At 45.0% G+C, this 13,427-nt stretch overlaps 1 protein-coding gene across 1 annotated transcript; it reads left to right on the plus strand.

Annotated features, from left to right (window-relative positions):
• Positions 1 to 857: 857 nt before the first annotated feature.
• Positions 858 to 10,656, plus strand: dcp1a (decapping mRNA 1A; the record flags this gene model as incomplete). The annotated part of the gene is made up of 10 exons (XM_080533335.1): positions 858 to 989; positions 1,386 to 1,426; positions 1,668 to 1,795; positions 4,340 to 4,406; positions 4,589 to 4,727; positions 5,138 to 5,263; positions 7,486 to 8,073; positions 8,169 to 8,219; positions 8,350 to 8,589; positions 10,344 to 10,656. 10 exons carry the CDS (start codon positions 858 to 860, stop codon positions 10,422 to 10,424), a joined length of 1,593 nt encoding a protein of 530 aa, XP_080389461.1. The 3' UTR covers positions 10,425 to 10,656.
• Between the last annotated feature and the right edge of the window lie 2,771 nt (positions 10,657 to 13,427).

The raw sequence follows: 13,427 nt of genomic DNA on the forward strand, positions 1-13,427 counted from the left end.
GATTACCTGTCTGCACCGGATAACAGTTTCAAAGCGATAATCCCTCAATTACAATCCCTTGAATGTACCTCACCGGGTCAGAGGGTATTGTAAATAGCCTACATCAGAAAATAACTCATACATGAGGGAGTTTCAATGTAGTTTTGGTCAGACACGGTAGGCCTATTAATAACCTAAATCAGGTTATGAACAAGTATTAACCAAAATCTTTTTTTTTCTTCTTTTTTTTTTACCATATAGAAGCTATGTCTTCCTCTAGCCTATACTGCCAAATGTGTCTCTCAAATTCCTTTTATGATTACAAGGGCCCCTCATAACCCTGTAGTAGGTTGATAGGCCTATTCAAACTTGGAGCCTGCACGGATTATGGGGCGCGTCAACACATTGTACATCAATAACACAGTGCCATCTTGCGGTGATTTCTAAAACATGCAGGCTGCCCGGTTTTAATATACCTGCCAAAAGACACTTTTGTTTATTTGTATTTTGATGGACAAGATGACTACAAGTGCTTTTCAATGCTGCCACTGGAAGGACGAGTGTGATTAACAATACTAGTGCCAATTGTTAATACAGTGTATTTGGCAACAGTTTAACTCACTACCTCATCAATTGATACGTTAAGACGATTCACCTCTCCAAATAAGATATTAAAAGAAAACGTGACACACATACATTAGTTCAAGCAAACTACAAAAGTCAATATTATTGAATGATCATTTCGGTTATTATAACCTACGAGGAATTAAAAATGTTTTGGGAACTGTATTACAACACCCGTGTTGTCTGAGGACAGCGGAACTTAAAGTGTTCTTACAATTTCTTCCGTGTGACAACTGACAAGAGACGTATTCAAGATGGAGACTGTCAAAGCTGGACATCTCATGAGCTTAGCGGCTCTACAACGACAAGACCCGTATATCAACAAGCTCCTCGATGTTACCGGACAGGTAGCGCTGTACACCTTCAACTCCAAAGCCAATGAATGGGTAAGCTCGTCCACATGTTGCCGGTTCCTTCCTTGTTGTTAGAGCTAGCCAGCCAACTAGCTAACCGAGCTGCTGGGTTTGCTATCTGGGTTGTGATAGCTTGGCTGTTAGCATGCTAGTTAGCTTGGTTGTTAGCATGCTAGTGAGCTTGGTTGTTAGCATGCTAGTGAGCTTGGTTGTTAGCATGCTAGTGAGCTTGGTTGTTAGCATGCTAGTTAGCTTGGTTGTTAGCATGCTAGTTAGCGGCACTGGCTCTGTAAACGCATCTGCAGCGTTAAGCTACCGCTAACTAGCTAGCCAATGCATAATGTTTAGCTAACTGCGCTTTATAATTGGCTATTCACGTGTCATGTAAGCAGCATGTTGTAATTGACGTTTCACTGTTGTCATTGACAGGAGAAGACCGACATTGAAGGCACCTTGTTTGTTTATTCCAGGTACTGACACTCTTCGACAAACATAAACAACAACAACAACAACAACAACAGAACACGTGACTGTGATCAATCTTTTGGGCATTTTTGGACAGTCCAAAATGGTGTTGACGAGAAAGTTTAGCGCTCTCACGTATATTATCTTAGTTAATTCTCTGTTTCAAGCAACATTGCGTTATTGTCCGTCTGTCTGTCTGTCTGTCTGTCTGTGTGTCTAATATGAGCTATAACCTTCTGCCCTCAGGTCCGCCTCCCCTCACCATGGCTTCACCATCATGAACAGGCTGAGCACAGACAACCTGGTGGAGCCCATCAACAAAGACCTGGAGTTCCAACTCCAAGACCCCTTCCTGCTCTACAGGAACGCCAACTGTGAGTCTGGCGTTACAGAACAGGGCAGGCTGGTGATGGTAGAAATCGGAGGACAGGCTCATTGTAAATGCATGGAATGGAATGAGGAATGTGATATCATGTGATATCATTCCTAAATCCATTCCATGCATTACGATGAGCCCGTCCTCTGATTTCTACTTCCAGGAGCCAACCTAAAACATAATTATGGCCTGGGAAAATATGAGAGCAAGCCAATATTGTGTTGGCTCGCTCTCATATTTTCCCTTATTGGCATTCCCAGCACTGTTGCAGCAACTATCATGGATGAGTAAATGGGCCAGTACAGCTCAGCTTGGCCCAGCTCAGTTTGGCTCTGTAGTGAATTACAGTTGAGTCAGTTGAGTATTTTAACTCTGTATCCATTATACTCTCATATATGCTATTTATGGTATGTTTATAGCCTGTGTGTGCACCAAAAAAGCAGCCAATGTTGTATAAACAGCATTTTGGAATCGGTTAGGGTTAGTTGGCCAGGGCTCCCTTGAAAAATATGCTTTATTTATCTCTCAGTGGAATTCACCCGGATATATAAAAGACACATGAAGTGGCAGAGCTTGCACAAAGACTAACTGTAACTTGTCGTGTGTGGAGTTCAAAAGAGACTGTGCAAGGTTCCAGGCTCTGTCATGACAGGGCCATGTTGTTGTTGTTGTTGTTGTGACATTACTTGTAATTGCCTTGATTCCTTGTGCATCACTATGTAATTTTTGTATTTAATTCTGGTGACAACATTCTTGTAAAGAATGTTAGAATAGGTATAGCATAGCATAGAGTACAGCACAGTGTTTTATCTGTATAGTATAGTGGATAGTGTACATAGCCTTTATTTATGTAAACCAGCTCCTTTCCCTTCTTTTTTTTTTTCTTTTTTTTTCTTTCCTAGCACCAGGGGAGCCACCCCTCCCAAATTTCGTTGTTTGGTACCTGTACTATAGCAATGACAATAAAGACCATTCATTCATTCATTCATTCTTGTAAACACACACACACACACACACAAAGCCAGGAAAATAATTTAGTTACCTCTGAATGCACTGAGTAGACAACGTCCCAGGGTCCTCTGGATGACCACCTTGCCCTTGTAACGGAGGTTGGGGTGGGGGTGGTGGGTGATCAGGAACACCTCCTCTGAGGGGTCACCTCCACCCATGACCTCACTGACAGAGATCAATCAAGCCAGGTTATGAACTCATCCTGAAGGTGGTCAACCTAGCTCCCTCCCTCACCCTGAGAGGAACAGCATGTCCACTCCTTACTGAGGACCAACCTCAATAGCTTCTTCTCCTCTTCCTCCTGCTCTTGTTCTTCTTCTCCTCCTCTTCTTTTTCCTTCTCCCTTTTCAGTAGTAAGGTTTAACAGCAGTCTGCAAACCAGTATAGAGGACCATTACCACCAGTAACTGAAGGGAGAGTGTAGCAGCTCTCTGGGTCAGGGTTCGGGTGAAGCTTCTTTCTGGGTCAAGGTTGGGGCGATGCGTCCCTCTGCTAGCCTTGTTTCCTGCTGGTGGTTTTCTCAGACTCTCTTGGTTGGTTTGAGACTTCTCTTCCCTCTCCTGTCTCTCTGTCTGTGTGCTGTGCTGTTATGGCACCTCCGCTCTGTGGTGGCTCCCCAGGCATCTGATCCAGAGAGGATGGCCTTGAGTAGCATTGTCAGGGATCGTCTGGGCTCCTCCCCTGTAAAGTAGTGGCAGTATGTCTAGAGAGAGGAAGGAGAGGGAACAGAGAAGGAGTGGGAGGAGAGAGGAGAAAGGAGAGGAGTTCTTGGCTGCTCCTGATGGGTGATTATGATTTGTTGTGTGTGTGTCTGTCTGTCTTCCCTCTCACGGCCAGAGTGTCTTAGTCCAGAAGAGTGTCTGTGTGTTTTAGGTGCAGAACGCAGCCTGTTCATAGAGGCGCTTTCATGAAAACATACAAACAAGAACACACACACACACACCCACACCTGTTTGCATGCCTCACCCCAGCATTCCCCAGATAGATGCTAAAGAGGGCCAAACAGTACTGTTGCTAAGTTACCAGCCTCCATGGAACCCTGGAGGGCAGAGCAGAGTTTCATCCCATACACACACATACACACACACACTCTTGCAACGTGACACTGTTGTCTCACACACTCTTGCTACACTATGGGATTGAACATTGGCTATATTCTGCCGTTCCACTTACACTTGAGAGGAGCGTAATATTAAGTGTGTGTTTGTGTTTGTTGTCTGGGGAGGGGTTGGGAGCAGAGAAGAGGACGCATTTCCAGTAACAACAGTAGAGTTGTTCATGCTACTTACTAGGGTGCTGGTCCTCAATTTAGAGCAATAACTTCATGAAAGACAATGTCACATACTCAAAAATAAGTTGAACTTCTATTTCTTATTGATTATCTGATTATTCTGCTCTCTGTCATGTGACTCCGGTGTGTTTGATACCATTCCTTATTCTGTTCCATGCATTACAATGAGCCCATGTCTCCCTCCATCAACCTCCCCTGAGTCCCTCATATCTACCCCTTTGTTGTGTGTCTTGTCTGCAGTGGGCATATACAGCATCTGGTTTTATGACAAGAAGGACTGCCAGCGCATAGCCCAGCTCATGGTCCAGTAAGTATCAGAACCACAGGACATACTGTTGTCATACACACACACATAGTACCGCTGACCCACACACATGTAAACATTCTCCTCCACTGACCCACATGTGGAAGTGAAGTTTTTGCCATCATCATGTGTCTTGATGTTGATCATATTATGACTGTGTGTGTGTGTGTCACCCTGTCGTCAAGGATCGTGAAGCAGGAAGCAGTCCAGGCCCAGCGGGGGTCCCCAGAGAGGACAGGGCCAGGGAGGACCAATGGTTGCACAGAGCCCCGCCCCATCGACATCCTGGAGCTTCTCAGCAAGGCCAAGGAGGAGTACCACAGGGTGAGAGACTGAGTCAATCAATCAAGTTTATTTGCATAGCACTGTTTACATAGACATGTCACAATGTGCTTCACAACAAAATTACGACATAATGCTAATTGATCTAACACCAAAACATAGACCCCCAAAAGTAAGCCATGGAAAAAGCTATGCCTACCTTCCTCTCTGTCCCAGAACCACTCTGGATTTATATTTGGTCCGTTCATACCTTTCTTTATGAATTGGATGTTAAATTGAGTTTTAGTGTCCAATAATGTCTGTTATTGGTAGAATGAGAGAATGCTGCTACATGATTGTTTGTGCATGTGTCTGTGTCTGTGTCTGTGTGTGTACGTGTGTGTGTGTGTGTGTGTGTGTGTGTGTGTGTGTGTGTGTGTGTGTGTGTGTGTGTGTGTGTGTGTGTTTACCAGAGTCAGGCGGAGGAAACGGAGATGTCCGTTAACACTGAGCAGCATGGTGTGAACCCAGAGCCGCTGAAGACAGCAGCAGACTCTACTGAGCATGCTCACAGGCACAGCACTCCACAGCCAGAGAAGGTAAACATACAGCACGGCACAGCAGGGGAGGCTGGTGGAGGTAGACATTGGAGACAGGCTTTTTGTAATGAATGGAACAGACAGATCTGGTCTGAAGGAGTAAACTTATGGAATACTTTTGAAAAGGAAATGAAAATGTGAGAAAATATTTAAAAATAAGATGATTAACAAGTATAAAACAGAGGTTTAAATATAGTTTTTGTTTGGTATTTTTGAACTTTTGTTGACATGCGTAAGTGAAATTTTGTTTGTAAAAGTTTCAATGTTTTGATTATGCATGCATGGGGGAAAAAAACAACAACAACATGCATGTAACAAGGGTAGGCGCAATAAGCCATGGCTTCAGCCTACACCTTTTTGGTCCTGGTGTTATGCATTGTGACTGTGTAAATGTTTTATATCTGTATTGGGAATTGTATAGGGCAGGGGTAGGCAACCTTTTTTATATGAAGTGCCATTTTTAAATGTTCTTGTTAGTCAGTGTGCCAACCACAATATCAACATTAATTATGACTCGACATCAAACCAAACCAAACAGACCAACAGATCTGCAATTTTATTCCACAACATGAACAACAATTTTCAGCAAAGAGCTATGTATGCAAAGCCATGTATGCTAAATAAACAGGCCTAACAGTCAACTAACTGAAACTTGAACAAAATTACCAACATAACATCTAAGACAACTAAAACGTTGTGCTGCGTAGCACAACTTTAAGCAAATTGGTGCGCTCAATTTCTAACAAAGTTGCTAACTGCGCTCCCTATGGTTATCATTTTAATAAGTAGGCCTAACTGGATGGTGATTATACAAGGGTCTTACTTGTATGAATTATAATTTATATTTATATAATTATTTGGTTGTTACTTACATTTTATTCTTTTATTCCAACCACAACAACATTATTTTTTTTGTTACCAAAGAGCTATGTATGCAAAGCCATGTAAACAGTCCTAACAATCAATGTGATCCCTGGCCCTGTTTTCCTTTGCTCAACTCCATTATCTGGGGGTGGTACTTGGTCACTTTAAGTAACACACAAGCTTCAGAGTGGTCAGTTGTCAGACGGCTGCGTGAGAGGCTCAGCACGCTCTTCATGTGTGAGAATATCTGCTCACACAGTGTGTCAGTGCAGATCGCTTAACTATGAAGTTAACAACCTTCACCACTGTAGCCATAACCTCATTAAGATCAGACTTTGACATCTTTGCACATAGGTTTTCTTGGTGTATGATGCAGTGGAGTTTCATAATGGGGTGACCAACTCGTTCCTCAATTAATGCAACCGCTCCCCTCTGTTTCCCGACCATGGCAGGGGCACCATCTGTTGTCACCGCAAAAATCCTGCTAATGTCAATCCCTCGCTCCACAAAATGCTCGATAAGAACTTTGGCGATGTCCTCACCTTTTGTTGTTTCTGGCATTGGTTTTAGGCAGCAGAGCTCTTCCCTTACAGCAGAATCACAGTATCTTGCTATGACAGCCAGACGTGGCATGTCATTCACATCTACGCTCTCATCAAGTGCGAGGCTAAACACCGTCGCATCTTTCAAACCAGCGGTCTGCTGCGCTTTCACGTTTTCTGCCATTTCTCCTATTCTTCGTTCCACACTTCTGGCTGACACTGGGATGTCTTTTATTCTTGATTTTATTGTGTCTTTGTTTGATAAGCCTTCAAACAAAACATCTGAGCTACAGAGGAAAGCCTCCTTAACAGTAACACTTGTATCGAATTCAGAATTTTACTTTGAAAATTGGCGCCAGAATACGACTTTCGTGGAGTGGATGAGAGACTAGGGCTGCATTCGTAAATTCGCCCTGAGAGCGCCGGAGCGTCCCTGAGACTGCCTCTAGTCCAATCAAATTACTTGGTACCATTGTGACGTTGAACCCAGTGTGCGCGAATTTACGACACAAAAAAACATTCTCCCATTCTCGCACTTATTGCTTGCGTGCCACTGTTTAAGCTGTCGCGTGCCACTGCTGGCACGCGTGCCATAGGTTACCGACCCCTGGTATAGGGGACCAAAATAAACATTCTCAACTCAAGAAGATACAAGATGTTTATTTGTCACTCCGGTTATACAAGTACAATCGTGTGAGACACTTTCGCTGGGGATTTTATTTTATTTATTTATTTGTTTTTCCCAAGACAGTGGGTTTTGAGTGTGTTTTTTTTTAAAGTGTTGTTTCTATATTGTGTGTTCTGGCCATGTTCCAGAGCTCTCACACAGGTCTGAAGCAGATCACCGTAGAGGAGCTGTTCGGCACGTCTCTCCCCAAAGAGCCCAGCCTGCCCACCCAGGGGGGCACGGACCCTGCCGTCTCTGCCAGCTTCCTCCAGGTCCAGAGCTATGGCCCCCCACCTCTCATCCCCTTCCAGCCCCTCCTGGCTCCCCGCATGGCAGCCGACTCTGGGGGGAACCACCACCACCACCCCCATCTGGCCCCCGGGCTCATCCCACTCCTGGAGCCCCGGGGTGGGCCTGGCAGTTACGCCCTCCACCCCAGCCCTGTCTTCCATGCTGGACCCCCACCTCCAGGAGACCTCCAGCTCCAGGGCTCGGTGTCCCCGCTCCTGGTGGCTCCGCCTGGAGCTGAGCATCGCGGTCCGCCTCCTGGTCCTCCGTCGGCCTACCTGGGACACGACCTTCTGAGTGTGCTCAAATCCAGCTCCTCCTCCGACCTCCATAAACCTGCCCTCGCGCCCAACTTCCTGCCCAGCGCACTGGTCACGCCCCAGAGCTTCAGGGAGTCAATCAGCAAGCCCACTGGCCTCGGCAGTAGACCTACCACAGGCCCTGTACAGGTAACATCAATCAAGTGTAAAAATCAAGCACACATTGCATTGAGTTACAATAAACCCGCACTGACGGTGGTGTCTTCCTGTCCTTGTCCCCCCAGCAGCACCAGCAGAGTCAGGAAGTGGAGATGTTCCCTCAGCCCCAACACCTGGTAAATTACCGTCTCCTCAAGATGACGTCATTGACTGTGGTTGTATATGTATCAATGTAACTGATAATAAATCCTCTCCCTTTGTCGTCGTCGCCCCCCCCCCCCTCTCGCTCTCTCCCACCCCTCTCAGGGTGTCTCTATGAAAGCGGGGCTTGCCTTACCAGGGGCGGGTCCAGTCACCACAGGGGCGGACCTCTCCGTGTTGCTCTCCCCGAGCGTCTTTCAGCATTCTGTTACCAAGAAAACGGAACAGAAGAGGAAAGCCCGCCCCACTCCCTCCTCTCCGCCATCGTCTACGGGTGGGGTCGAGCCCCCCCAGGCCCCCTGCAACAAGACCCAGCTACAGGACACTCTCATCCACCTCATCAAGGTATGGTCTTCAGGGTTCTCGCCAGGATTTTTGTACAGTGCAGGGCTGGGTTGTATTATCAAAAGCCAACTCACGTTTATTCGCGTAAAAAAATACAGCTTTATTTTCAGTAATGATCGCCAACGGCATTGTTGTTAAGAACTACAGCTAATGTGAAAGCGTTATGATGTTCCTCAGTGAATTCAGCGGTTTTAGTGATATTTTTACGCTCATGGTTCTCTATTAGGTGGCCCTTCTACCACTGGAGCTAGAAGTATGATGATGGTTGTGTATTTTAAGAAAGTGTTTCTGAGTGAATGTCCTGTCCATGTGGTCTACTGTAGCTCAGTTGGTAGAGCATGGCACTGGCAACGATAAGGTTTTGGATTCCATTCCCACTGAGACCATACAGCAGTACAGCAGGGGTCGGCAATTAGGTTTGGCCTCGGGCCACATTTTTTTTGAGCCACCAGATAGCGTGCCAAAATATAATCAAAGGCTAATTTAAGTAATTGATTGTTAAAAAATGAAATGTGACACGTTCGAATGCTTTGACTTTTCTTTCGAAAAATGTGAATACATTTCCGCGTTGTTGTAAATCAATGACACATCGCTAGTCAACTAACACAGCTTGTTTTGTGAGCCTGCTAACAATGTGAAGTAGTGTTGTAGTTAACTAGGCAGCAGTGGGGATTACTCACCCAATCCATTGCGTTGCTATTCTGGCTTGACTAGCGAGTTTGTGTTGTATTTCTCAAATTGAAACGTAGTTCCGTGTTTCAAAAGAAAAGTAATTTTGATCATCCGATCGTCACAAATGTTACTGGAACTCCACGACTGACCGCCTTATAAGACATGCATTTGTGGGAGATGCAGAGAATTGATCAAGATAACTGTAAACAAGCTGTATAGGTGGCGTAATAAACTTAACTGTAAACGAGGAGGTTTTTTCCCCTTTCCATATTTTTGAATAATAAATGTGTGGACTGACGATGCAGCGGAGCCTAACGTATTCTAATAATTGTTTAACATTTTTTTTTAACACACTTTTATTCTGATAATTATTCCCCGCTCCTCCCAGACGTACAACGTCACATTATTATTGGATTGGCAATATTGTACCCTACTTGAGTGAGAAGTTAGCTACACATTTAACCTGCTAGCTAGCAAGAGAAAAAGAAAAATGTCATCCAAAGGTCTAAAGAGGAAGGTTGACGGTGAAAACAGGGCATTTAAAGCGGAATGGACAGAGAACTATGCGTTCATCCTACCTGGTTTCACTAATGCAAAGCCGATGTGTCTTATCTGTAATGAAGTCGTGGCTGCTTGCAAAGACTATAATATTCAGCAGCACCGCGAGACGGTGCACCTCGCTGCCTGATTGTCTGTCCCTGTGTCATTCACTCTCAACATGGATACAAGTACAATAAGCATTATTCAGGTGGTGGTAGATTCTCTATTCGGACAGTATAGCCGCTATATGTGGGAATGTTGGTCCGATATAAAAAAAATAAAAAGAAGTGGATTCTCAAAATAATCTGCTGGGCCAAATATTATTGGTGATGGGCCAGCAATGGCCCACGGGCCGCCTATTGCCGACCCCTGCCATACAGTATATACAACAAAATACATGCACTCACTGTATTGTAAGTTGCATATATTATTATATATTATATTATATATTATATATATATATATATATATATTACATATTCCCGCCTCCTTTGGAGCAACAAACTAATCTGTCTTCTCTCTCTTCCCCTCCCCCCCCTCAGAATGACTCAGCGTTTCTCAGTGCCATCCATGAGGCCTACATTCAGAGCCTCTCCAAAGACCTCGGAAACGTCCAGCTATAGCCCCCAGATCCTGACCTCCTTATCGCGACCCTTGACCCCCTGGGCCTAGGTCTGGACAGGACCAGACCATTAGTACTGTTGTCGATGACAGAACTACTGACTGCTGCGGCCAACCATTATGGCTCATTGACATCTCTAAATGCACAGACTGACTCTCTTCCAATGGAGCAGCTGTGGGACTGCAACTGCAGAAGGAGGCCATCTACGGAGGCCATCTTGGCTCAATCCAGGAGACTCACATGGAGAAAGCTATTGGACTGCAACTGCAGAAGAAGGGCATCTTAGAAGGACATCTACGGAGGCCATCTTGGCACAACCCAGGAGACCCACTGAGGCCATCTATGGAGGCCATCTTGGCTCAACCCAGGAGACTCCCATGGCCTGCTCCTGCTGCCCAATGTTAAGGAGGGAAAGAGGGATATGCTATAAGCTACACAGATGGCAGCATATGTACTATGAACAATAGCCCTCCTCTGTGGATGAGGACCGAACCTTTAAAGCCCCCCCCCCCCTACCCCACTCCTTTGTGTGGTCGGGTCAGGTACTCCAATTATGGGTCTTGTTCTGCTCTAGTGCCACTATGTTGCAATTCGCCACTAGTCGCGCACACACACACACACACACACACACACAGACACAGACACTATCTTTCCTGGTGTCTCATAGCGCCTCATTCCCTGTCTATCTCTTTCTCGCTCCCTCCTTTTCCTTTTTCTCTTTCCCCCCCTCCCTCCTTCAAATACAACCACCACCAGCGTCACTATGCCGGCGAAGGGACGTGTGCAATTGAACGCAATGTCTTCCGGGAGATTCCTGTTTTTTTGTTGTTGTAGATGCAGGCGTCTGTCTCTGCTTATGTAATTAATAATGAGGGTTATTATGCCGAGGGTTCAGATGGAGAAGTGGACTAATCTAATGGAGGCTCCTGCTCTCTGGGAGGCTTTGCAGTAAAGACTACTGCAGTACCGAACCTCGAGCTAAGAGCACCAGGCAGGGTGGGATCTGCTTCCTCTGTTTAACATACAGTGTGTTCTCTCTCTCTCCCCCTCCATCTCTTGGTCTCTCTCTCTCTCTCCCTCCCTCTCTTGGTTTCTCTCTCTCTCTCTCCCCCTCCCTCTCTCCCTCTTTCTCTCTCTCCCTCTGTGTCTTTGTCAAATTTCTCAAATCATTCTGCCACTAACATAAGGAACTAGTATTCAATAACACTTTGAATGTATTTGATAGTGTCATCCTGTACACACACCTGATCATGTGCCATTCTCTGTTCACATGTTTGATTAATGTCTGTTTTCCAGTGTGACTGCTACTTTATCATTTAAAATAATTTCTGTTGAGTTCTGCAAAATTAATAGCTCTGTATTTTGTTTTTTAGACAAAGGGATTGCCTGAAAACACCATGCAAAAATATAACTGTTGTGTGAGGGGGGGTTTTAGTTTTTTGACCTTATCTTTGATACATTTGTCAGTACTTTTACGTTTCCATTATACCAGTCAGTAAACAAGTAATTCATGAGCAATTTCAGAGTCATTTGATTCCTCAATTCTAACTTTTCATTAATGGTTGAGTTTTCAAACAGCATATTAAAGTATATCCCATACAGCTGATTTCATCAGAAGTTTAATGAGAGAAGTAAAGGGTTGTAGCAAAACGTTTTTTAAACCCAATCTCGATATTTAAGATTTTTAAGGTTATTTTACACTTCATCAGTATTGATCATTATCTATTTGATAATGGCTTACTTGATGTTGATACTAAGGGGGGTTATTGATTGCATTCGTTTTAAAAACTTTTTTTTTTCCCCGTCACTGTGTACATTTGTTTTTGTTATGATTACCTTGTGATAATAAAGATTAAGTTTTCTCTGCAAATGTTGCGTTTCCCTGATCGGTGACATGAGCCGTAACACTACGTTTTGACAAGTCCCAAAATCGTTTACCACGAACCATGAGACCGATGCTGTGAAAGTAGTTTCTAGATGCACCCACCAGAGGGCAGCAACGATACGGTTTTTCACCAAAGGGTTAGATTACCGTACATTAATGGAAAATGTCCAACGCAAGCTGCCAGACGTCACTGTGTATTTAGTGCACAGTCTGCACACACAAGCTCCCATTCAACCTTTGTTTCATACCACTATTTAGTTGCCATTTTTTCACACAATACACTCCGTTAATTATATATTTTGTCCTATTTATCCAATTCTCACACGTGATGTTTAGGCTGATGTGCCTCGTTATTGTAGCAGATGATGCAGGCTACATTGCTCTACTCTACCCTCTACCCTACTCCATCATTAACCAGTCTCAAACAATGTTTAACCTGAATCGTAATGATCATGGATGGAACATATGCTTTTATTTGTATTTTACTGTAACCCAAAGACTCGATACAGCGGTTGTGTATCTGTCATGGCAGCTTGTCCATAGCTATCAATCATTAAGGCCTATCTATATGTAACCATCCTCTTAGTAGTCCCCCTCTCTGGCCGTTACTCTAGGCTACTGTTCGTCGGCCCTAAAGATGAGCGTCCCTGACCGGACGGAGCGCAGGGAGGGGAGGGCAGGGAGGGGAGGGGAGGGGAGGGGAGGGAGGGGAGGGAGTACAGGGAGGGGAGGGGAGGGCTGCCTGCCTGGCTGTGACGCGAGGTTGCGACAGGGGGGCGGGCCAATACAAGTCCATAGAGCGCACTTGGCCTCCCCTTGTCCGTGCGTGACTGTTTGGGACGTACTAACTGGAGGCTACTTACTCTGTGAACCGCCACTCACACACGCACTCTGCGGTTGGTCGTTGAGCCTGTGTGGTGTGTCTCTCCTTTTAGTCCTATAGATTAGGCATCTCCCAACACGCCCCCTCCATCTCTCCTTCATTACATGATTCTATCCTTCTTTACATCTATTTCCAGCTCAGGTTCAAGACAATTTTCCGCCAGTCTTACCCCCTCTTCGTCCCGGACAGGAGTTGACTCAGTTTTAGTGTATTTTAAAATAGTTTTGACAGCAGCC

This window comes from Nansenia antarctica, assembly GCF_963989245.1.
Source record: "Nansenia antarctica genome assembly, chromosome: 6".
Taxonomy (NCBI): Eukaryota; Metazoa; Chordata; class Actinopteri; order Argentiniformes; family Microstomatidae; genus Nansenia; species Nansenia antarctica.